The sequence below is a fragment of the Bos taurus genome, chromosome 4, assembly GCF_002263795.3.
Source record: "Bos taurus isolate L1 Dominette 01449 registration number 42190680 breed Hereford chromosome 4, ARS-UCD2.0, whole genome shotgun sequence".
Taxonomy (NCBI): domain Eukaryota; kingdom Metazoa; phylum Chordata; class Mammalia; order Artiodactyla; family Bovidae; genus Bos; species Bos taurus.
Genome location: NC_037331.1, coordinates 103,870,678 through 103,896,706, shown reverse-complemented (window position 1 = coordinate 103,896,706; position 26,029 = coordinate 103,870,678). Strand labels below are relative to the sequence as shown.

General features: G+C 50.0%; 1 protein-coding gene across 7 annotated transcripts in view; it reads left to right on the top strand.

The window, feature by feature from the left end:
• DENND2A (DENN domain containing 2A) overlaps positions 1–18,590 on the top strand; it is a 99,810-nt gene extending 81,220 nt beyond the window's left edge. For 6 of the 7 annotated variants that reach the window (XM_024991184.2, XM_024991182.2, XM_059885954.1 and 3 more), the window contains 6 exons: positions 10,395–10,572; positions 12,322–12,363; positions 15,159–15,276; positions 15,658–15,909; positions 17,310–17,396; positions 18,252–18,590. In XM_024991184.2, the coding sequence (XP_024846952.1) occupies positions 10,395–10,572; positions 12,322–12,363; positions 15,159–15,276; positions 15,658–15,909; positions 17,310–17,396; positions 18,252–18,283 (709 nt within the window). In that variant the 3' untranslated portion in view covers positions 18,284–18,590. The other variant, XM_059885956.1, reaches the window with a different exon arrangement.
• The last annotated feature ends 7,439 nt before the right edge of the window (positions 18,591–26,029 follow it).

The following is a 26,029-nucleotide window of genomic DNA, read 5'->3' as shown; positions in this document are numbered from 1 at the left end:
AAAGACAGAGGCATCCCTGCAGGGCAGCAGCGGGCATATGTCAGAGGCTTTGGGTGCCGAGACACCGGGAAGGGCTTAGGACAGAGACCTCTGGGGAAGGACTTGACCACTCCACCTTGTCCCTGGAGAGACTTCTGGGTTGACAGGTGGGACTCACACAGAGCTGTTGTCATGAGAGACAATGAAAGGAACCCCTCCCTGAGCATGGGGCCTTCCCACTGCCGGGTACTGCTCAGTCCTCCCAGCCCCCTCCCCTCCTGCCCTGGCAGGAGACAAGTCACTGCGGTGGTCTGATTGGAGGGACTTTGGGGTTTCTGTCATCACCCCGCCTCCCAGGGTGCCTGGCACTCTGCCCTGAGAGATTTAGTCTCTCGGAGCAGCAAACACCCACAAGAGGGTAAAATGCCAGCCGTGGCTGCAGGACGCTGTTCTTGCCATAAGGCTCTTACTGCCCGCTGGCTGTTTTCTTTTGCAGCAGCTGCCAGCCACGGGGCACTGAGGAGGTAGGATTTTTGTCGGGTAGCGGGGCAGGGATGTGGATAACTTGGGTGCCCTCTTTGGGTCCAGAGCCAGCGTGTGCGTGTGCTCGCATGCGTGTATGAAATACCGAAATTACACTGCAGACCCTTTACAACATTCAGGCTGGCACGTCCAGCTCTCATCCCACGGGAGGGGGCCTTCCCAGACAGCGGGGAGGCCTGAATGTCCTCAGCTGCTGGCCCTGGGTCTCCTCATTTAGGAAACAAGGGCTCCTCCATGCCCAGCCACTCAGAGCTCTGAATTGCTAGGGCTCTGGTGTCTCATTGTCCCCAGAAGTAGCCTGTGATTGTCCCATTACAAATGGCTTCAAGTGTTCTCTCTCTTGCTCAATAAATTTGCTTTTCAGCCAACACTAGTTAAGTGCAGATCTGAAGAAGCGAGGAAAGAAAGAAAGGCCCTGAGAGCGCTGAGGCAGAAAGCACAGTGTGCGTAAACCTGATGAGAACAGCAACAGCTGAGCCCTGAGGTAGGGAACCGGCGAGCTGCCCTGGGCTGAGCTCCTCCATTCTCTCAGCCTCCCGAGAGCTCCATCAGTTCAGTTCTGTTAGCGGGAGACTAAGAACCACACAGAAGTGAAGTCACTTTGCTCAAGGAAAGGGTCAGTGGGAGAGCTGGGATCAGACAGGGGTAGCTGGCTCCAGAGAAGACGAGGAGGCGAGCAGGCCGCCATGGTCTGGGTGGAATAGAGGAGTATCTGTGAGGCTGTCTGTCTATACAGATACATAGGGACAGTCTTTTTAAAAACGTGCCATCACAACGTGCTTGGCAGTCCAGCCAGAATTGTCTCCTGAGGAAGCTCAGACATCTGTGCTTTCCTCTCCTGGGCCCATCTACCCCACCCACCCCACCCACCCTTCTAGCCGGGACCCCCTTGAGGCAGGTGGCTGAGGGAACCTCCAGAGTCTCTCCCAGCTCTGACCTCTGAGTCCATGGGCTGGGGTGCCCCAGGTGTCTGCCACACCCCTTGGTGTCTGCCCACCCAGCAATCTTGGTCCCGGACCTGCTGAAGTACCCTTCCCCCATTCCTGACCCAGGACTCATCCGTCTCAGGCATCCTGTGTCCCAGGGGACAACCGCCTCCTCTGCCCAGCTGTGTGATTCCCATGGGATCCCTCCAGCTCAGATGCTCTGGGATCCCACCCTCACATGGCCCACTCCTCGCCCAGGGGGTCTGGTTCAGTAGAAACCATCTGGATAGCATTTCCTGAGAGTGATTCTAAACGTACGTGCTTCAGGATGGTGAGGTGCTGAGGTAACTAACTGTGAGTGCCCTTCTAACACCCCGCTTAACCTTATCTGGGTTGAAGATAAATAAATACACCCCATGTTACAGATCCACTCTCCCAGGACTCCCAGGCCTCTGCTCTAGCCTGTGCTCAGAAGTCAGGGCACCATCTGTACCTCCTCTTGCAGCTTTAAGTGCTTTCTTCTGAGGGGGCCTCAGCGCAGCCTCCTCTTTGGGGGTCTCTCTGACCCTCAGACTTGCCCCCTCCCCTAACAGAGAGCCCACACAGGAAGTCTGGCTCACCTGTGAAACAGGGACCTAGCTAATGATCAGAGCACAGAAACGCCTCCAGAGAACACAGTGCGTGTGAAGTTACTGAGTGAGAAAGCCGGAACCCATCTTCTATTCTCCAGCCTGTTCCACCTAAGGGGTTCCTCTGAGAGGAGTCAGCCACCACCTACTTCTGATTTATGGGAAAATAGCTCTAGGGAATTGAAGCATTCTTCAGCTGCTGCTGCTGCTGCTGCTAAGTCGCTTCAGTTGTGTCTGACTCTGTGCGACCCCATAGACAGCAGCCCACCAGGCTCCGCTGTCCCTGGGATTCTCCAGGCAAGAACACTGGAGTGGGTTGCCATTTCCTTCTCCAAGGCATGAAAGTGAAAAGTGAAAGGGAAGTCTCTCAGTCATGTCCAACTCTTCAGCTAGGCCATGACAAACCAGTGGCTGGCTGCAAGTCGTCTGACCTGGAAAAGCCTCTGAAGAAAGCCTTCAGCCTAAGTTCAGCCCATGCTTTCATCCTCATCAGTGGGCACCACTTGCTCTCTATGGGCTGCACATGCCCTGATTTCTAGCCCTGCTCAGCTGGAAGTAGAAGTAGGCTGCTCCAGGTTCCCTTCTGTAGCCCCCCATCTTCTCAAGGCCATGGAGCAGGGCATGAGAACAGGGCCCACCGCAGACTCAGTGAGTGGCCCCATGACATCCCGGGGTGAACATTGGCCTGCCGGAGGCCTGTGGTCACTGCCACCAGCACCCTCCCCCGCCACACAATTCATTTCCTCATCGTTGCAAGTGTGTCTGCCCACTGCGAGAGGAAATAGCTGGGAGTTGTGGCAAATATTGTATGAGTTAGAAAAGGGTTTTAAGTGGAGCCAAAAATCTATCAAATTTAGAATAACATTCTTGCTCCGTTTCATCTTTACGGTGGACGTTGAGTGTTCCTTAAGGCTCTGTCAAGCCAAAGTTTAGCAGATGGGAAAGAAAGAATGTTGTTGTGATCACTTGTTCTGTTGTCATAACAACCTAAATAAATATTTCCCTATACCCCTTTCTTCATTTCTCTGATGATAAACATTTTGTTTTTTCGTTTATTAATTTCAGTTCCCAAGGTTTTGGCCAAATCTACACACTAGGCTGAATAAGAGAGTCAGAGCTGCACATAAACAATTTGTGTAAACGTTTTAGGCAGGACGACGGTTTTTAACATTCGAGAAAGTTACTTATCTGTCCGTAGTGCGTTCACACCAGAAGCTAAACGACAGACTTCTAGTGAATGACAAGTGGGATTCGGTGGTCAAATCTGGACAAATAGTAGAGCTTGAGTCTTGGCCTCAACGTCAGTTGACTACACAGATAAGTCCCTGTGTAGCTGTGCATCTTCATCTTGTTTGCTCCTTTTAGTTCATTTTTAATCCGTTTCTGTAGGTTTAAATGGGGCCCCGTATCCTGTCTCAATCAGTTGCACCATGGTGTTTCAGAAGAAGGTTGGGTTTGTGGCACACCCTCTCCAGGCAAGTGAGCTTGCCAAGGACTACTTGGGAGTGTGGGTAGCCTCCATCTTGGTGGTCCGACACCTAGAGTACTACTTCAGAGGTCCTCAAGAAGCCAACAAGGAGACACCTATGTTTAGTTCAGCAGAGTGCTGGGAAAATGCCATCAGACTGATTATACATGAAGTATTAACTACCTTTTTTTTTTTTTTGCCTATGAACACCAAGATAACTTTGAAGCAAGGTTTAGACAGTAGCATAGCCACAAATTGTCTTTGACTCCAAACCCGTCACCAACAGAATCTTGGATATAGCATACTCCAGCTCTCTTCTGGGGCCAGGTCCCTCCAGGCTGTGCTGGCTCTAAGCGTAGTCCTTTCGGGGGCAACTTAAAAACTCTCCAACGTTATATCCCCTAATTCCTTGGAATGAGATGTCACCATTGCTTTTCTGCCCTGTCTCCATCAGTGAGCTCTAGAATTACCCTCCAGGCCTGGGTTTTTTTCAGTGTCAGTCATTTTCAGCTCCTGGCTCCTACTTCCAGTTCCTGGCTTTCTCTCTCTCTCTCTCATAGTTCGTGGTTGGCACTTTAAAGCTGGAACGCCCACTTTCCTTATGTTACAGATGAGGAAGCTGAGGCCTGGAGAAGAGCTTTACCTGAGATCACACAGAGTGTAGCAAACCCAGTTTTGTTGAGGTCCAGCCTGGGTTCTTTTTTAACTCAGTGACACATTTCTGCAGGGTCTGAAAGTACAGTAATGGAAGCATGGCAGCCACCTCCCACTAGGTCTCAGCAGGCACCAGACCACATCAGAGTCACCGCTGGCTCTGGTTCCTGGGAATCACACTCAAAGGGAGACATGCTTTGCCTGGAATCCTAAAGGATGCTGATGGACTCACCCTGCAAACTCCTGGGGTCTCTCCAACTCTGGAAACTCATCCTTCACTTTTCTGGTAGCATCTTAGAGAAAGCTCTGCGCTTGACTCTTTCTGGTTGCTAGGTGAATTGGGAGGCTGCTGAGCATAGTAATAACTAACTGCAAATTGGGCTAGGACCCTGTTGCTGGGAAAGATTGAGGGCATGAGGAGAAGGGGACGACAGAGGATGAGATGGTTGGATGGCATCACTGACTCAATGGACGTGAGCTTGAGCAAACTCCGGAGATGGTGAAGGACAGGAAACCCTGGCCTGCTGTAGTCCATGGAATTGAAAGTCAGACACGACTGAGCGATTAAACAGCAACACATACGACACAGGGCTTTGTAGCAGCCAGAATGGAAGCGTCTTCTCCAGGAGAATCTGAGTGCTCACAAGTGTATCCTGGTGTCTCTGGACTAATGCTTCAACCCTCAGGAACCACCACCAAGTAGCAAAGCATTCTGGGATCTGACCCTTCTCCCCTGTGCCCATCTTTTAACCTTGTGGCCCAGCCAACCTCCCACTGGGGCATCTCCTCCCTCCCTCGCTTTTGTGCAAATTGATCACAGCTGTGGGGGGCCAGCATTCCTTTCCTCCACCCCCACTGTAATGCGAGCCAGCTGCCAGGGCTCCCTGCTAGAACTTCCTTCAAAAACACTGCCTCTCCTCCAACCAGCAGATGCTCAGAAGGCTCCACGTTAAGTGGCAAGCGAGCCTGAACAGTCATCCTTAGCATCCCTAGAACTGTAGACTGTACTTTGCATGTTCCTAAGAAACCACCAGCCCTAGCAGTGCCCACCCCCATGGAAGCTCCTCTAGCCTTTATGGGTCAGGGAATAAAATCTCAACAAGCTACACTCAGAATAATCCCTTCTTTTCTCTTGTACCATTTTTTTTAAGATTCACTAATTTTGGGGGTGAGGTGGGTCTTCATTGTTACACGGAGGTTTTCTCTAGTTGCAGCAAATGGAGGCTACTCTCTCATGGTGTGCAGGCCTCTCATCGCAGTGGCTTCTCTTGTTGCAGAGCATGGGCTCTAGGGCACACGGGCTTCAGTAGTTGCGGCTCTCAGCTCTAGAGCACAGGCTTGGTAGTTGTGGGTGGCCCACAGGCTTAGTTGCTCTGTGGCATGAAGGATCTTCCCAGACCAGGGGTCAAACTGGTGTGCTTTGCATTGCAAGGGGGATTCTTAACCACTGGACCACCAGGGAAGCCCCTCTTCTACCATTTATTTGGAAGGAACAGCTGCCACTTGATGTATTATTTGCAGAATCTGACTTGTCCTTCTAGTGTTTCAAGAGGCAGAATTTTGTTTTAGAATATTGGAGGGAGCTGGAGAACAAGAGGGATGCGACACTGCCAGAACCCCCGCCTCTCGGGTGGCTCCTGACGCCCTGACAGGTGCCAGCTAACAAGGTGGCAGTGGAAACCAGGTGGGAAACACGGGGACCCAGCTACAACAGTGATCAGACTGTTTAAAAAGCAAACAAAAGACACTTGTTAGCAGAATCAACAATGGTAGTACCAACCTACATGGCCGACAGGTGACACGTTGAGTTGTCATTTGTCCCCATCGAGACTGAGTACGCGACTTAGCGACTAAACGACAACAGCAGACTGAGTCCCGGTGCCCCTCAGCTCCCTGCGTTCCAGTTAAATGGATGCATTTCTTCTTTCCGTGACATTTCTTTACCTGCCCTGTGTATCTAGTGCTGCCATTGCTTATCGTCGTGTTCTCTACTTGTTCCAGCTACCTTCCCCACCCAGCTGGTTCACACTCACTGCAGCTGAGCCACACACCCTGCCCCCCACCCCCACCCCCGCCCCGAGACCCCTGGGCTTCAGCCAGAGACACAAAGCACAGCAGCAGTGGAAAGAAGGGGAGACTCCCTGCAGACCTGCTCCCTCCAGGGCTGAGGCCAAGAGAAGGCAAAGGGGCAGGAGGCCATTTCTCTGAATTGGTAAAAAAAGAAAGTTACACAGATTTCTTTTTCTTTCTTTAATTTTTAATTGGACTTTGAAAAAAACTTTTTATTTGGGGTTTTTTAGTCGTGCTACATGGCATGCGAGATGTTAGTTCCCTGACCAGGGATTGAACCCATACCCCCTGCATTGGAAGCTCAAAGCCTTAACCACTGGACCTTTGGGGAAGTCCCCAGACTTGTTTTTCTATTGCAGTAATCAAGAAAAACCCCAAGGCTTCTGGCTGTGCTTCTTCATGCCTGCATTCCTCAGTCTGTGTCTACCTTCTCCCACCTGCAGGACTCCTCGCTCCCCACCCTGCCCTCACCCTGAATGCAGAAGTTACTTTAACTTCTTTTTGCCTGGGGTTCACTGTTGTTCAGTTGCTCAGGAGCACCCAACTCTTTGTGAGCCTGTGGACTGCAGCACGCCAGGCTTCCCTGTCCTTCACCATCTCCCGGAGCTCTAAAATCGCTTCCAGGTCTAAAATTCTGTGCTTCTGTAACTTCCCCGGAGTCAGAAATGCTTAAACCACACCTCTGAAATGTAAATGCAGTCTTAAACATGAGTGCTGCATTTTTATTCTCCTTTAGTGACTTGACTAAAGTGCTAACTTGCTTCAGTCGTGTCCGATTCTTTGTGATCCTATGGACTGTGGCCAGTCAGGCTCCTCTGTCCATGAGATTCTACAGGCAAGAATAATGGAATGGGTTGCCAGGCTCTCCTCCAGGGGATCTTCCCACCTCAGGGGATGAACCCAAGTCTCTTAGGTCTCTTGCATTGGTAGGCAGGTTCTTCACCACCAGTGTCACTTGGGGAGCCCGTGACTGAAAAGCGAGGATTTCAGAAACTTGCTGAAGGGACCATGGATGACAGAGTCCACGACCTACACCATTGCATGATCCATTCTTTCTCCAAGTGATGTTTAGGAGCTTAATAACAAATGTGCTAAAAAAAAAAAAAAAGAGGTGGATTTCATACACAAGGCTTACTTCAGGAAATTCCTTCTTAGGGTCTCTTTTAAAGAACTCCCACTAGCCACTTGGAAATGAAAGCCAACATCCCAGTAAAAGGTGTAACATAACAAAATTCCAGCTCAACCAGCTCTTTCTACCCATTCCCCACTGCACCTCACCCCCAACTCTTTAGTCAAAATCATTGGCTTCCAAGCCTTTTTACTACAGTCCACAATTAGAAATACATTTTATATTCAGACCTAATATACACCCCACATAATACATACATATAGTTATTTACAGTTGGGGAAAAATGCATCATACTCTCTTATTTTCTATTACATTCTTTTTGTTGTAGTTGTTTTTGATGCTGATCACAACCCACTGAAATTATTTCAGGACCCCCAATAGGGTGCAAATTATAGTCTGCAAAAACTTGCTCTACACACAACTATTCTTGTTCATATTATGAGTCCTTCTAGTTTTCTAAGTTATGACCCATAGTCCTTGAGCAGATCAGCTTTGTAGACTGGCCACACACAAATACAGCTTAGTCCTAAAACTTCAAAGTTTTAGAACAAAGTAAATTCAGCCCATTCAGTGATCTATAGATCAAGCAAATTAAACGTAAATGATCAGCAATTCACTAAAAGTATCAACATTCTTGACTTATCTGGTAGAAAGTGATGCCTTAAAAAATAAAGCTCCTATGCTTTTCAAGACAATTTTTAAGTCTTTATCTTTATTGAATCCAGAGAGAAAACAATGATTTACAGAATGGAAAAAAAAAAGTGTGTGTCATGTCTGAATGCCTTAGGATTTAATTTAACATAATGGATAGGGTTTACTTACAGGTTTAAAAACTACATTTGCTAATATTTTTATAGTGTAACCTAATATTTCAGTTGTGGAAAGAAGCCGTTAGTAGTTACTACCAATAATAGTTACAACCTCAGAGTGCTATTGAGAGGTGTCTGTTGTTCAGTTGCTAGATGGTGTTCAAGAAGATCTTTTAAAAGGCAGAAGTCACTTCACTGCCCACTGCTGGCTGAATTATTGATGTCGCTCTCTTGGTATAAGTCCAAACTTTAGTCTGTCTCACCCTTACTCAGCTAATAAAGAGGCATTATAGTGATAACAAACAAAATATTGGGGTAGCATCTTTCTCATTTTGAGGGTGATCATTTGAAAGAAAACGTAAGACCAGGTATCGATGAAATATGTGGCTGCTCCACTACTGAGAGGTATCTCATGACTCCAGTGAGTGTCAGGAGATTGATTATTTGCTAAGAGAGAGAACAGGAAGGTCAGGAGACATACTGGTAAATGGACAAGATTCAACATGGCTGTTATTAGGTTTGGCTTCCTTAGTGGCTCAACTGGTAAAGAATCCGCCTGTAATGCGAGAGACCTGGGTTCGATCCCTGGGTTGGGTAGATCCCCTGGAGAAGGGAACAGCTACTGGCTCCAGTATTCTGGCCTGGAGAATTCCACGGACTGTATAGTCCATGGGTTCGCCAAGAGTCGGACGCAACTGAGCGACTTTCACTTTCACTTATTAGGTTAGGAGCCCCCAAATGGAAGCAGGATCAAAACAAGGGCTAGTGCATATGTTAAGGACGTCTCAGGGGGTGCTAGATTCAGAGGAACTTACTAGATTCAGAGGAATCTAAATGATTTGGGGAGGATTGCTTTTTTATTGCAGTAAAATATACATAACCATAAATGTTACCATTTTAATAATCTTTTAAGTGTTGAATTCAGGGGCATTTAGCACATTCGCAGTGTTTGCAGCCATCACTGCTCTCCATTTCCAGAGCTTTTTCATCATCTCAACTGTAATTCTGTCCTCTTTAAGCAACAGTGTGCCCCTCTCCCTTCCTCCAGCCCCTGCTAACTTCCCTTCTACTCTGTCTCGATGCATTTGCTGATTCTAAGTCCCTCGTGTAACTGGAATCATACAGTACATGTCTCGTTCTGCCTGGCTGAGTTCACTTGCTAGCCAGTATCTTTTAGTCCATTTCTTTTCTTCTTAAGTAAACCAGAGCTAAGTGATTTTTTTGATGGGCTCAGGAAAGTTTTATGGCAACGAGATTATAGGTGTGTGGCATCATGGGAATGCAGTAAAGACGCATTCATCCATCCAGAACTCAGCTTCCTTGCAGCTTGACGTGAACAGAGCACAGCTGAGAACCAGGGCGAACATTCAGAAGGTGTCCTAACAGATGCAGTGCTGGTTACAGGGAACCAAAGATGACCCGGTATACTCTTGGGCGAATCCACTGGGCCCTCACTTTGGTTTACTCTTGCATTAGACACTTCTAACAAGCTTCTAGAGCTTCCAACCCCATAGCATTTTAGAAACAGCATATCAGGATGAGAGGAGAGGGGAACCGCTGGGAGCAGGCTCACTTAGTGATAAGAAGCGATTTCGAGGAAGAAGAGAAAGTCTGCTCTCACTCATCTCGGAAGCCGCCAGTCATCACTGTGCTGCAGCTCCGCAGAAATGACATAAAAGCGATGCTCCCAGGTAATCCACCCGTTCACTCCGCAAACCGAGCACAAATGCCGGCACCGAGCAAAGCCTTGTGAATCCCACACAATTGTCAGGCTCAGCTTTCACCAGTACAAGGCTACACTGTGATCATCCTGCTTTAAGAGAGACTGAGTCTGTCTCTCAACGTTGTTATTTTTCTGTGTTTTGAATTCTGGACAAGAAGTATGTGAATTTCGCTTTTACACAACCGAGCCATTTGGAGCGGACGGCTGCCCCTGAACACTGAAGGACGCACCCTGTCTCCCCTGACCACACCTAGGTGTTCACACTTGGCGGAGAAAACGTGGGCTCCAATCCAAAGCCTCTTCACTAAGAGAAGGAGCACCCATGCAAAAGAGGCTTTGGTTGTCTGGGGCTTCTCTGTGGCTGGGGGAGGTGTGGCTGGCGTGTGAACCCTTCTCTCTGGCGTCTTCGTGGAGGCGGCCCACCCTCCTGAAACGGCCCTTCCTCCCCTCTCTCCCCGCCGCAGCACCCTGTCCACGTGCTGCCACGCGATGGTGGCGGCCATCTACCCCTTCACCTGGCAGCACACCTACATCCCCGTGCTGCCGCCCGCCATGATCGACATCGTGTGCTCGCCAACGCCCTTCCTCATCGGGCTGCTCACCAGCTCGCTGCCGCTGCTCAGGGAGCTGCCGCTGGAGGAGGTGAGCTCCCTGTCGGGGCCGGGGTAGGGGGAAGGGGCTGCCTGTGGCTCTGCTGCTGCAGGCAGGGTCAGGGGAGCAGCGGGACCCCACGGCTTTGTGAGTCAGCACCCTCCTGCCAAGTCACCTTCAGCAGAACCTCTTGACTGCAGACTCAGTCTCCCCTCTAAATGTACCTACAGCCGTGGACACCCATTGAGAAAGGCTGCAGTCAACAATTTGTTGCTGTTGTTGAGTCGTGTCCCACTCTTTGCGACCCCACAGACCACTGTCCATGGGATTTCCCAGGCAAGGATACTGGAGTGGGCTGCCATTTCCTTCTCCAGGGGATCTTCCATCTTTCCGTGGATAGAAAGCTGTGTCTCCTGCATTGGCAGGTGGATTCTTTACCTCTGAGCCACCAGGGAAGCCCAACCAACGATTTACTCGATTTTAATACACCTAGTCAGTAAAGAGCCATCTGCCCTACCCTTCCCCCATCCACCCCTCTGTCATGGGAAGAAAGCACACAAAGAGCTAATGGTAACTGGAAATCATCTTTGGGCCAATAACAAAGTCTTGAGAAGGACTGTGTTCCTATAAGTAGGTCATTTTTTGTATCAGCTAAAAAGGCAATAAGCTAAATGTGTTCAGGGATTGAGTTCTGGATCCAAATGAGAAAAGCCCTGCTTAGCGTCTCTGTGATTATTGAGTCCCAGCCCCTTCCTCTAAATGGTTTCTGTCTCCAGTACTGAGAGCTTCCAGCAGTCAGAGCAGAACCGTGGGGACTAAGTGATGCTGCACAGAACAGCCAGGCCTGAACCCTCCCGGTGTCCCGAAATGCAGTGCCTCTAATTGCCCAGGTGGTCCTGCAGTCCTGTTAAAGATTAACCAGCAGACTCAGGTCTTTGAGTGTGTGTTTGTGAACTGCAGAGGGTTTTCCTGGGTGCCCTGTAAGCCTGCAGATGGCTCAGTTCACCCCCCCAGGAGAGGGTATGAGAAGGAAGGACAGCCCCTCTCAGCTCCCAGCTCCTGTGTTAGAGCCCGTGGTTCCTGCTGTCGTGGAAAGACGGCGGGCACGCAGGCCCCCGTGCTCGTCCTGTCATAGCCAGCGGTCCACACCGTGTGATCCCGTGAGTGGCCGCCTTCCCAAGTTTTGTGCCCTGGTCCCTTCACTTGCCTCTCCCTAGTTGTGGCCCCGGGTCTCAGCCTCACTCTGAGGAAGGAGGACGAAAGTGCTTTACCTGAAAGCCTTGACTCGTGGGAGCCCAGCACCTGCAGCTTGGCTTACTGTCTCGTTGGGTCCAGTCCTCTGGGTCTCTCCCCTTTTATCCCATTAAGAGAAATGACAAGACTAAGTGGGTAACTGGGAGGTAGGAGGGGGAGGCCTGGCGGGGGTGGCAGAATCCAGTGGAATGGGAACAAGCTGGGGCTCTAGCCTCTCTGACTCAGTGACCCACACGCTAAAAAACAGTCGGAGCAGCTCTGCCTTAGCCAGTCCAGGAACAGGGCAGGAAGTCCAGCTTTTGGCCCACTCGTATCCTAGCTTGCGGTTACAGTGTTGAAAGCATGCATGTCTGGAAAGCTTTTTCCCCGCCTCCCCCTTCATCATCTGTGGCTTCAGTGGCAATGTCAGGAAACCACAATTGGCCTACTCCACCCCCACCCGGCTGCCTCCCTGGGTGCCAAGAAAGAAAGAAGGTTAACAGTCCGTTTTGATATGCTGGAAGCCCTCGCTGCTAACAGTAACAGTCCCTTTTTCTCACCTCATAGGTCCTGGTGGTCGACCTCGTCAACAATCGGTTCCTCAGGCAGGTGAGTAAGAAGCAACCCAGCTTCAACCACTGCTTGCTCTGTTTGCACCTCTTTGATGTTTAGAGCTCGCCTTTCCAGCTCTGTGGTGGGCCTGGAATCCCAAAGCAGGCCAGCAGGCGGGGGCAGTCCCCGGCCAGGGCTTGACTGAGGACAGGACAGAAGGCAGGGGCCAAAGAAGAGGGGTTTGGACAAAGGATTGATTCCCATGGGCTCTGTCACAAAATGGTTTGCTGATAGAATCTTTATATAGGTTATAACTGTAGACACTTAACCTTTTTCAACATGCCTTTAAATATTTGACAACAAATTTCATGATATAATACAAAGTGGAAAAATCAGGATAAAAATTATATACACTACTTTGCTGATCTTGCTTTTTAAAGGATAGAAATGAGGGGGAAAATACACATATATAGAAAGATAGAAAGGAAAACTCATCAAAACATCAATTCTGGTTGTCTTAGAGTGGGAGACTGAAAAAGAGACAGATTATGAGAAATTTTAGATTGTTTTGATATTTTCATACATTTTTTATAATGATCATAAACTACTTTCATTATCAGAGAATGAGGGTTGGGTGCAGTTCAGTCCCTGGTGGGGGAACCCACGTGCTCCGTGGCATGGCCAAATAAATAAACTTGGAGTGGCTACTGAAAAGTTATGCATGATATTGCTGTTTTTTATTATTAGCTCCATCTACTTTCACTTTCCAAGGGCCCTCTGGGTAGGCCCATCCCCACTGCCCTCCGGCTCTGAGACCCAGATCATAAAGCCAGCTTTCAATCATACTGGTCATCTGCCCTGACCAAAGCCCCTTGATAAGAATTAGCCACCTTGCAGGGTGGAGCATTGGGAAACTACTGAGTAGCCACTTAGGTGCAGGGAACTTTCTCAAGTTAATTGTGTTGCATTTAATTCCTCCCAGCCTTACTGAGCTATTATTTACGTATAACATATTTAAATTTAAGACGTACAACATGATGAGTTGATATACGTTGAGAAATTAGAACCACAATACAATTAGTTAACCCTTCCATCCCCTTACATAATTACCTGTGTATGGGGGGATAGCACTTAAGATTTACTCTCTCTGGGGGTGGGGTGGGGAAAAAAAAAAAAGATTTACTCTCTCAATAACTTTTAAGTATACTTGAGCTATAGTCACCAAACTAGACATTAGATGCCTCAGAATTTACTCATTTTCTAGCTGGAAATTTGTGCCCTTTGACCAACATTTGCCCTTTTCCTCACCCCTCACCCCTGGTAACCACCTCTCTACTCTGTTTTTATGAGTTGAGTTTTTTAATTAATTTTTTGAGTTCAGTATTTTAGATTCCACATATAAGTGAGAACGTACAGGATTTATTTTTTGCTGTCTGGTCTCCCTCACTTAGCATTATGTCTTCAAGGTCTGTCAGTGTAGTCACAAAAGCGGTAAGTCTTTCTTTTGTGGCTGAATACTATTCCATCGTGCGTGTATACGTATGTGCGTGTGTACTTACTTTCTCCCATTTTGGAGGCTGCCTTTCTGTTTTGATGACTGATCGTTTTACTGTGCAGGAGCTTTTCAGTGTGGACTCCGACTTGTTAATTCTTGCTTTTGTGGCTTGTGCTTTTGGTGTCATATCCCCAAAAATCGTTGCCAAGATCAGTGTCAAATAGCTTTTCACCTGTATTTTCTTCCAGCAGTTTTACAGTTTCTGGTCTTCATTTAAGTCTGTGATCCATTTTTTTTAAATCCACATAATCTGGGGGAGAGGTACAAGATAGGGGTTCAGTTTCATTCCTTCGTATATGTATGTCTAGTTTTTCCAGTACCATTTAGGTTAAGCAACCACCCTTTTCCCCTTGAATATTCAGCTCCCTTGTCAAGTGTTAATTGACTGTATATGAATGGGTTTATTTCTGGCCTCTCGATTCTGTTCTGTTTATCTTATTGTTGTTCAGTCGCTCAGTCGTGTCCAGCTCTTTGCGGCCTCATGGACTATAGCACGCCAGGCCTCCCTGTCCTCCACTGTTCGTCTGTGTTTCTGTTTTTATGCCAGTTGATGCTGGGAAAGACTGAAGGCAGAAGGAGAAAAGGACAACAGAGGATAAGATGGTTAGATAGCATTACCAACTCAATGGACGTGAGTTTGAGCAAGCTCCAGGAGAGGGTAGGGGAGGACAGGGAAGCCTGGCGTGCTACAGTCCATGGGGATGCAAAGCCTTGGACAGGACTGAGCGACTGAACAACAATAACACCCATACTGTCTTGATTACTATAGTTCCATGATAAAGTTTGAAATCAGGAATTAGGATGCCTCTGGCTTTGTTCTTCTTTTCTAAGATTGTTTTGGCTGTTCAGTCTTTTATGGTTCCATACACATTTTAGGATTTTTTTTTTCTATTTCTGTGAAAAACATCATTAGAATTTTCATAGGAATTTGCATGGAATCTATAGATGGCTTTGAGTAGCATGGCCGTTTTAACTATTTATTCTTTCAATCCATGAACACAGAATATCTTTCCATTTATTTTATATCTTCTTCAGTTTCATTCATCGCCATCTTATTTGTTGCATTTAATCTTCACAGTGAGGTAACCCGTTTCACCAAATGGGGAAGCTGAGGCTCCTGTAGCTTGTTAAGAGTGGAATCAAGATTCAAGCCTCTGGTTCAAAGTTGCGTTCTCTCCACTAAACCAGGAACCGTGCCGGGCCTGCCCTGAAGAATCCGCTGTGTACATCTGGCCAGGGTGCAGCCACCATCCCAGGAAATGCTGGGACAATGACTCCCGTTTTTTCTGTTTTACAGATGGACGATGAGGACTCCATTCTGCCCCGGAAGCTTCAGGTAGCCCTGGAACACATTCTGGAGCAGAGGAATGACCTGGCTAGTGAGCAGGATGATGGGCCCCCGGATGGCAAGCGAGGTAAATGCTCAACCACCTCCCAGACTGCACCCCTGCCTCCGTCCTTGGAGTCAGGGAGCAGTGAACTATGGGCATGTCCACTTGACACGGGGTTCAGTCGGAAAATGGGCAGCGAGGTGCACCAGGAGAGAGGCTGGCGCTCATCCCCTTCAGCAGCGAGTTGTAGGAAAAACCTTTCCCACCCCACCCCCAGTTTAGCTCTAAAAAATCTGTTTAAAGGTAGGAAAGAAATGACAGGCTCACTGTGGGGAACCTCTTTCATGGATCATCACAGTCGGCCTTCCAGGAACCTGGAATAGCATCCTTGTCTTTTCTGACTGACTCATCCCAGAGGCTCTGCCTCCACCCTCAGCGGTCCTGGTCCTCCCCTGCTCTGCTCAGGCCCTGAGTCCAGCCCCTTGAACGAGGTGGTGTCTGAAGCCTTTGTCCGCTTCTTCGTGGAGATCGTGGGCCACTACTCGCTGTTCCTGACGGCAGGCGAGCGCGAGGAGAGGACCCTGCAGCTGCAGCGAGAGGCCTTCCGCAAAGCCGTCTCTTCCAAGAGCCTCCGCCGGTTCCTGGAGGTCTTCATGGAGACCCAGACGTTCCGGGGCTTCATCCAGGAGCGAGAGCTGCGCCGGCAGGACGCCAAAGGTCGGGGGCCCTGCCGTCTCCTCGGGTGTCGCTTTCCCTCTCCTCCCCACGCCCAGAGCCCCACTCCCAGTTCCGGTGCGAGTTCTCCTCTGTCCTCGTCTCCCCAGCTTGACCAGACTCTTAGGGACACCCTTTCCCTCCTCTCTCTGTGGCGTCTCTCCTCCATTTCCTCTTGTCCCTTCTGCCCTCCTTCCTCCCCTTCTCCCCTGGGCCCTGGGGCTGGACAGAGGAGGAGAGGCTGGCCCGCACCCTCTGCTCCATGTGCTGCCACCGACGCCCAGCGGGCTGGCCGTGGGGAAGGAGGACAGCAGAGACTCCCCCCAGCCTGGGGAGCCCGAGGGCCCTCTGTCCACACACACACACACACACACCCACCCCGTCCCCTGCTCCTCAGGTTCTCCTTGTCTCCCTCAGTGTCCCTGTCCTTGTTGCTGGGTTCCATCACACCTCTAGAGATCAGGACCAGGAAGTGTGCGGAAGAGGATGAAACCGTTTCTGTCTCTTTCTTCCATGCTCTTGAAGTCGTTTGGGGAATCTGAAAGCTAGAAATATCAGGAAAGGCTGCCCCAGGTGGGAGCTAGGCCAGAGGACCAGAGAGATAGATGATTAACCCTGAGGAGAGGCCACCCAGTGATGAGGGTCGGGGATGCGGGAGCAGCTGGCCCAGGCCTGGGTATCCTCTGGTCCTGCAATTGCAGACTCTGAGCTAAGGCAGCAAAGCTCCACACCCCCAGAGCTCTGTGCATTGCAGAAAGGGGGACTGTCATACTTCAGATGATTCTGATGAGGGTATCCAGAGAGACAAAAGAAGGTGGATTAGAGCCTAGGAGGAGGCACACAACTTCTGATGAAAGAATTCACTTGAAGACCTGCCGGGTACACCCACGGATCACTGTCTGATAGAAGATCAGGGGGAGATGATGACAGTAGCCTGAGGCTCCAGCTCTGGGCGAGAACTGAAGGTCCCTGCCCGCTGAGGTGACCTGCCCGCCCCGCCCTCCTGAGTCCCTAGACGGCAGCCGGGCTCCCAGGAGGCAGGCCACTTGCCAGGGGCCCTCTTACAGGAGATCTCAAGGAGAAGGGAAGGGCCAGGACCACCTGGTTCTTCTCTGAAACCAGGGACCTAACACAGTGCAGGCGCTTGGAAGGTGTTCGTCGAGGAAAAATAGGACTTCACCCATGAGCTAGCTTTACAGCTTTCCAAAAACAGTTACTGCACGAGGCTGGGCAATTATAAGGTCAGGAAAAAAACCTTTTAACTCTAAACGATTCAGAGCATGTTTATAGAGCAGCTCCGTCTCAGCAGCAAGGTTTCTCTTGTTTGCAGCAGTAAGGAAACGAACACATGCAGAAGCACCAAGAGAAGGAGCTAAAGCGGTTGGGATTTCTCTCATCAACAGGTCTATTTGAGGTCCGAGCCCAGGAGTACCTGGAAACACTTCCCAGCGGAGAACACAGCGGTGTCAACAAGTTCCTGAAGGGACTAGGTGAGGCCCAGGGGTCTGGGTTCCCGGCAGCAGCCCCTGGGGCCACGGGGTCTTGGCCAGTTCCTGCCACCGGGGCCGGGGCTCATGACGCTGAACTCTGAGGCCTGCGCCCACTGGGCCCAGTTGGCATCATACCACCCTCCTGTTCTGCCCTGTCCTCGGAGCGGAAGCTAAGGACACACGGCCCTCTCCCTGCCCTCCTGGGCCCTGGCTATGTTGCTCTTCTTTCACTTTTACCCCCCACATCTTCAGTCTTGGGGAGTGGGGCTTAGAAGTATGATGAATGGAACCAGAGAAGGGGGCCTGGCAGTAGAGACCTGGGCCAGTCTCCAGATGACCCTGAAAAGTGGAAATGTAAAAATTTCAGCAAGGACTGCAGTTTAACCAGCCAAAACAGGCCCTTGCTAGGAAATGGAGGAGGAGAAGAAAGCGAAAAGCATGAGAGAGGGAGGGAGCAGGCCCCGGTGAGGCCAGCGCCTCAGAGGACCTGCGGGGGTCCTTCTTGGAGCCTCACCCAGGGGGCCGGTGCCTGGGAAGGGACCGCCGGCCTCCTGCAAGGCCGGGCTCCCAGGGAGGCGTGACAGTCCGTGCTTCCTGTGTCACCATTTCAGAAGCAACTGAAAGTCTGCAGCTCTGACAGTCTTCCCTTCAAAAGACCCCTGCTCACAGGGGAGGCACATGAGTGCAGGGGGCGCCCGGGAAGGGGAAGGCCCCCAACTTCTCCTGGGCCCTGGGGTGAAGCTCGGGGCAGTGTGGGAGCCCCAGTTGTCCCCACCACAGCTGGTGTGAAAAGGGCACGATTTTAATTCGGCTCCTCTGTCTGCCTGGTGCAATGTTCTCATTTTCTTTTTTTAGGCAATAAAATGAAGTTTCTCCACAAGAAATAGCTCTCAACCCAGACTCCAGGGAAAACTTCCTCCCAGGGCAACCACATGTCTTAAAAACAGTCCTGGTGGTCTCCCTGAGAAGTCGGTCCTTGGTTGTCCCAGGTGCTGGAAAAAGGCCTGGATGGTTTCTGCTCATCCCTGCGCTGTCCCCAGGAACAGGATCCCAGAGCTGCCGGGAGGCAGCTTACTCAGAACAGCACTGGAAATGGGACCTGGGACCAGGCACATTCAAAGGGATTGTTTTGGGTTGTTGGATTTGGGGTGTTTTTTTTTTTTTAATCTTAGCTATTAAAAAAGAAGAAGAAAAGTGTTTGGGTTTTCTTGTTATTACGCCAAGGCTAAGACAGCTGTCCTGCCCTGTGTCATGAACCTTTCCCGGGTTCATCCTGCCTGGCAGCTCACCCTGGAGCCAAGAGGAGGAGACGGAAGGAGCGGCCCCCAGGGACTTGGAACCGAGATGCTCCCGGGGGCAGAACTGAGGACAGGTTGGGGGGTCAAGGGAGAAGCACCATGGTGACACCCGTGGGTAATGTAGACCCCATGCTGCGGGTGTCAGGGCAGGAGTCCTCTCGGGGAAAGGATCGCAGGTAGTGGAGTAAGGTCCGTGCTGGAAAGGAGGACAGGGGACAGCAGCAGGATTTGGTTTCCTGGGATGAACGGCTCTTTCAGCCCGGCCGGTGACGCCACCTGCTGGCCGAGCCCGCTTGTCGTCATGTCGCCGCCTCTGGTCCCAAACGGTCCTGATTCTCCTGGACGGCCTCTTTTCCCCTCAGAGGCCACAGAGCCTGCCCCTGCCCAGGAGTCCACGACTTTTACAGGTACACGCAAAAAGAGGCTCTCTCTTCGTAAGATGTTAATAAAATATTCTTAGGGCCCTAAAGTTTATGATGCTGCTCACCTTAAAGACCACAAGCCACGGCCTGGACCCCATTACTGTTTTACTGCAGGAGATTTTCTCATCTCCGTGTAGGGCCCAGAGCAGCACAGGTAAAGTCGTACACGCTAGACATGTAGGATGAATGGAGGGACTTCTGTTGTCATCAAGAAGAAGCATCAATGTTGGGTACATACACGATTCGAATGAATTTACAAAACAGAAAGAGACTCACAGACTTAGAGACCAAACTTGTGGCTGCTGGGAGAGGTGGGGGAGAGGCTGGGGGGAAGGGACAGTTAGGGAGTTGGAGACAGACGTGTACAAACTGCTATATTTAAAGTGGATAACCAAGAAGGACCTACTGTACAGCACAGAGAACGCTGCTCAGTGTTATGTGGCAGCCTGGATGGGAGGGGAGTTTGGGGGAGAATGGCTGCATGTTTATGCATGGCTGAGTCCCTTCACTGCTCACCTGAAGCTGTCACATCTTTGTTAATTGGCTATACCCCAATACAAAATACAAAGTTAGAAAAAAAGGAGCATCAAAACTTTGGGGATGGCTTCCTCAGACTCATATAGCCAGAGGGGAGGAGGCAGGAGGTTTGGAGAAGGCTGCACTCCGGGAGGGGGCGCTGTCCTGCACCGGTGATACAGGCACGCTCTCAAAGCAGGCCTCGGGGCCGCCCCGCGGCCAGCCCGCTGCCTGGCATCCCACCAGGTGGGTTCCCTCTGGGTGGCACCGGGAACCCTACAAAAACACACAAAAGGAATGTGCTATGACCCTGGGGCCTGGGCTGCCCGGCAGAGGTTCTTGACCTTTAAGGAGATGGAAGCAAAGAGTCTTCCGAGAAAAAATAAGAACGAGAGGAAAACAAGGAGAGGTCGGCCTCTCACCCCATACTAGGGGTTCTTAACTAAAGTCATGGTCCACCAAATTGTATCCAAGATTTGGTGTGTCCATTTGTTTTGGGGGCAAGAATCCATAGTTTACATCAGATTCTGAAAGGGGTCCAAGGCCCCCCCCAAAAGGATAGGAACATAACAATTACCTAGGTGTATAGATATGTATATATATACAGATATGTAGGGCTTCCCTGGTGGCTCAGAGGGTAAAGCGTCTGCCTGCAATGTGGGAGACCTGGGTTCAATCCCTGGGTCCGGAAGATCCCTTGGAGAAGGAAATGGCAAACCATTCCAATATTCTTGCCTGGAGAATCCCATGGACAGAGGAGCCTGGTAGGCTGCAGTCCACGGGGTCGCAAAGAGTCGGACACAACTGAGTGAAAATTTATTTATTTAATTTTATAGATATGTATAGTTGGCGGTTGGGGAAGACTGAAAGAGAATCTCTGGGTGTGGGGACTCAGGAATTTGTAACAAGTGCCTCAGATTAGTTAACTTCATTAACACCAATATTCTGCCCAAAGATGATCACTTCCTTAATATTTTGAAATATACTTTCTTTTCTAACATTTCATATTATATTGTTTACTCAACACCTCTCAGTGAATAAATATACACTTTTGTCAACATTTCTAGTGGCTTTGTAATATTCTGTTTTGCAGATATGATAAACGTTATTTTACCAATCCTCTCATGAATGTAAGATATTTCCAATTTTTAATATCATAAAAAGCATTGAGAAAAGCATCTTTGTAAAAGTTTCTTAGTACCTATGCCTTGTTTTCTATTTTAAAGGTTATTTATTTACTTATTTTTGGCTGTCCTGGGTCTTTGTTGCTGCGCGGACTTTTCTCCGGTTGTGGCGAGCAGGGACTACGCTCTAGCTGCAGTGCGCGGGCTTCTTGTTGCGGCGGCTTCTCTTGTCACAGAGCATGGACTCTGGAGCACAGGCTCAGTAGCTGTGGTACACAGGTTTAGTTGCTCCATGGCCTGTGGGATCTTCCCAGACCAGGGATCAAACCCGTCTGTGTCTCCTGCATTGGTAGGTGGATTCTTTACCACTGAGCCGCCAGGGAAGCCCCTATTTTCATTTTTGCTTGAAGTAAATATATCTACAGAAGAGTGCTCAGATCATGCCTACACAGCCTGACAGACTTCCACAAAGAACCACATCCGTGGGCCCAGCCCAGGAGCAGAACATCACCGGGTGCAGCTCACCTTACCCGCATCCCTCCCACCCTCCTCTGCATAAGTTTAAACTAAGTCAGCTAAGGAAGGGCCTTCACTTTGCAAAGTGGTAACTGAGGATGGGGAGCATCAGAAACCAGAGGAAAAAATAGGGTTGTGATTCCCTGCTCACAGTCCAGGGCAGACCTTGGATGGACAATGCTATTTGGGTTTAGAAACCAAGTGTGACCAAGAAGCATGGGTGTGTTAGAACATGGCCACTCAACCTTTTCGTCTTACCTCACACCAACAGTCTGTCCAAGAACCAAGTCCTCTGATTCCATTAAAAAAATTAAGAAAAAAACTTCATACATTTTCCAAGAAGAATGTGTATTTAGAAGCATTCCATTATCGTGTTTCAATTCAGGGTCAATCACATGGTCATGAAAACCAATTGGAGCAGGACTTCTGGGTGGGTTTCATTGCTGTAGACTCTCCGAGACACTGGTGGGCAAGGGAAGGGATGAGTGGGAGCAGGTGTGGTTGGCATGTCTTGGTAACTGGCCGGAGATAGGGCATCTGAAAGAGAAGGCAGCTGTCACCACTGCTGAGACAAGGGAAAGTGAGTTCTTAGAAATTATCACACAAACATTTTCTCACGCAGACCGAGAACAATGAGAAGATCTGCTATTTATTATTTCTTTTTGCCCATTACTATGTTCAGTGCGGGCTTGCCAGGTAGCAGTAGTGGTAAAGAACCCACCTGCCAATGCAGGAGATGTAAGAGACACAGTTTTAATCCCCGGGTCAGGAAGACCCCCTGGAGGAGGGCTTGGCAACCCACTCCAGTATTTTGGCCTGGAGAATTCCATAGAGGAGCCTGGCAGGCTACAGTCCATAGGGTTGCAGAGTTGGACACGACTGAAGCAACTTAATGCACACGCACGCATGTGTTTGTTTGAATAGTGGACTGAGTTGTTCGTGCTCAGTTGTGTCTGACTGTGTAATCCCGTGGACTGCAGCCCTCCAGGCTGCCCTGTCCGTGGGATTCTCCAGAGAAGAATACTGGAGTGGATTGTCATTTCCTCTTCCAGGGGATCTTCCTGACCCAGGATGGAATTCCACTGCACTGGCAGGCAGATTCCTTACCACGGAGCCACCTGGGAAATCCATTGGTTTGAGTACCTGTTTTCAATTTCTTCAAGTATATACCTACAAATGGAATCGCCAAGTCATAGGTTAGTATCTACATTTAAATTTTTGAAGCACTATCAAAGTGTTTTCCATAGAGGTTACAGGATTTTATACTCCTGCCCACAAGATATGAGGGATGCCGGCTTTTCCTATGTTCCCTCCCTTTCTTCAGACAGATTCCAGCTTTCTTAACTATATCCATCACCTTCCAGCCATACCTCTGAGGGGACCCCATGTTTCTCAGGGGTGATTGACATCACCTGCATCAGATCCACCTGGGATATTAAGTACAGATGCCTGGAATCCACCTTGACTTATCTGGGACTAAAGCCTTAGAGCCCTTGAATGGCTGCAAGTTTCCCAAATATCTTCAAGTACTTAACAGGTCTCTGTCTTAGATGACTCACTTCTTCAGGTGACCCAATCTCCTCCCTTATATGTAAATTATCCTGTAAGTTTCACTGACAGTAATCTTAGGGCCAAGTTTTGAAATTAAGACTTTTGCACACATGGCCCAAGTTCAGTATTACATAAGAGCTGAAATGCTTTAAAGAACAAAAATATTGACGAAAGCTTACAAGAGTCCACAGACCTGGTAAATTCAGGTTGTGTTTTTTTTGGGGGGGTGGGGGGTGCAGTGGTAAAGAATCCACCTGTCAATGCAGGAGACCCAGTTTCGATCCCTGGGTCGGGAAGATCCTCTGGAGAAGGAAATGGCAACCCACTCCAGTATTCATGCCTGGAGAACCCCAAGGACAGAGGAGCCTGATAGGCTGCAGTCCATGGAGTCGCAAAGAGTCGGACACGACAGCATGCACATTAATCACCTTGCCTAGGCTTAAAAGCAAACCCACCGCGGTACAGGTTAGACCCTCCCCCCGCCAAAATCCTGAGGAGAGATGGCTTCGGGAGTGAACTCAGAGGAGGGCAGGGCGGGCGGAAGCTGGAGCCTCAGCTCAGAGTTCAGGGGGGTTGACATGAGCTAAGAGTTCAGACTTGGCTGCTTGGGACGGGCTGGAACAGGCAGAGGAGGAAGGGGAGATTCCTGGCCGAGCAAAGGTTAGTAAGGAGAGCAATAGGCAGGTGAGAAGGGCCGCTTAACTGCTGGCGCCTGTCAAGGCCAATTAACTTCCCTCCCTGGCTTGTCCAGCAGCCACGCCTCACCCCCACCCAGCTGTTGCACGGGGTTGCGCTGCCAGCCTGTAACTTCTTCCAGGCTACAGTGAGCAGAGGCCTGCTGCCAACCTCCCTGACACGGGGCCAGGGAGCCGTCTCACCTTTGATCAACTCTAGGCTCCCTACCTGCCCCTCTGAGTCTCCTTGCCCTCAACCTCACCCCTCCTCGCCTGACCATAATCCTGAGAGCCCACAGTTCAGTAGTCCTGCAACCAAACCTCACCACAGGTTGTCCTTCCTGCCACGGAGCTAATTCCCTGACCTGCATGGGCGGAATGTGGGCCAAGTTGTTTTTCTGGCAGATTCAGGCGGACCCACCCTTTGCTGTCGTGGCCCCTGGACAGGTGTGAAAGGGCTTCTTATCCAAAGGGGCTCTGGGTGGCAGCGGACCCGACAAGCCAGGGGGCAGCTGACGTGGGTCCTAAGAAGGGCAGGGCCTGGCCAGCTGACAGCTGCCCTGGGCGACCGGAGCCCCAGTGGTTCCCAGGCTGAGGACGCTTTTCTCCCCTCTCTGCCCTGGTTTATCCAGCCTGGGAAAGCTCTGGGTGGGAGCTGAGGTGGCATGCAGCCCTGCCAAGGCCAAGCCAGGGTCAGCCAAGCTAGGGTGACTCACAGGGTCAGGGGTCGGTGCCTTCCCAGCAGCGTGGGGTCTGTGGGCTCCGCATCCTTGGCTCCATCCACCCAAATGACCCCACAAGGCTGGTCAAGCCTCACTTTGTGTGGAGGTGGAGCTGTGGAAGCAGATGGCTGTCGAAAGCCCCCTCTCTCGAGATGGGGACATTTGCCTTCTGGGGGTATGGGGAGGGTAAGGGCCCTGCCATACCAAGGAGGATGGTCTCTGTCGCGCACTTTCTAGCCACATCAAAATGTTGCTCTTTAAAAACAGAAAGCAGGTGATGATTGCACAATGATGTGAATGTACTTAACACTACTGAACTGTAAACTTAAAAGTGATTAAACTATCAGATTTTATGTCATGTGCCTGCTGTCTTAGAAAAACAATTAAAAAGCCCATAGCAATAACTTTGCAATGCATTTATATTCTGTGCAATTAAATTAACCTCAATGGTAAAGAATCCGCCTGCTAATGCAGAAGACCTGGGTTCAATCCCTGAGTTGGGAAGAGGAGAAGGAAATGGCAACCCACTCCAGTATTCTTGCCTAGGAAATCCCATGGACAGAGGAGCCTGGTGGGCTACAGTCCATGGGGTCACAAACAGTCAAACATGACTGAGCCACTAAACAACAACAAATATATTATCCAAGGGCTTCCCAGGTGTTGCCGTGGTAAAGAATCTGCCTGCCAATGCAGGAGATGCAAGAGATGCAGGTTTGATCCCTGGGTCGGGAAGATCCGCTGGAGAAGGAAATAGCAACCCACTCCAGTATTCCTGCCTGGGAAATTCCATGGACAAAAGAGCCTAGCTGGCTACAGTCCATAGAATTGCAGAGTCAGACATGACTGAGCACACACACATGTATCGTCCACACCGTATTTCTACAGGATAAACACCAACTTCTTCCTCTATGTAATTGTTTCCTTTCACTCTCCAGACACTGATCCTGGGAACACTTTCTAAGTCTCCGTGGGAAAGAAATACTGTTGTTGTTAATATTTAGTCGCTAAGCCGTGTCTGACTGTTTTGTGACCCCACGAACTGTAGCCCACCGGGCTCCTCTGTCCGTGGGATTTTCCAGGCAAGAATACTGGACTGGGTTGCCATTTCCTTCTCCAGGGGATCTTCCTGACCCAGGGATTGAACCTGTGTCTCCTGCCTGGCAGGCAGATAGATTCTTTACCACTGAGCTACCTAGGAAGCCCAGGAAAGTAATATATGTTCTTCTTAAACTTTGAGTTCTTACCATTGCAGGACTGATCCAGGAGGTGGTGAAGGAGCCCTTTAATTCCTCAGAGGTGTGGGGATAACAAATGGAGGCTGAGGACAAGACCAAGCGCATGTGGTCTGCATGGCCCAGCAGAATTTTGCTAACGCTTGATATTCCCTCCTTCCTCTGCTTTCTAGATGGCAGTCCCTCCTCCTTCCTTTCTCAGCCTCAGAGCTCCACCTTCCCTCGGCCCAGAGATAAGCTCTCTCAGAGAATCAGGCTGTGGTGATAACTGTTTGGGGAGTCACCCCCACAAGGCATTTTCAACCGCTGACCCTTAAGCTATGACCCCACAAGTGTGGATTCCAGAGCTGAGACCAGTGCTGGGGGAGGGGGGAAGATGTCATTGGTGGGGGTGGGCGGGTCTGTCCTGAATGTCACCGCCCCCCGGGGACATTGCCATCCCACCCTGGTCTCCATCATGCCTGCCTCACCAAGCAGCTTCCCAGCACCCACACCTGCCAGTCTGAATCCCCACAGCTTGCCTGGGTGCCCCATACAGACGCCGACGACCTTCAAGGCAGCCCTGAAACCTCCTCACT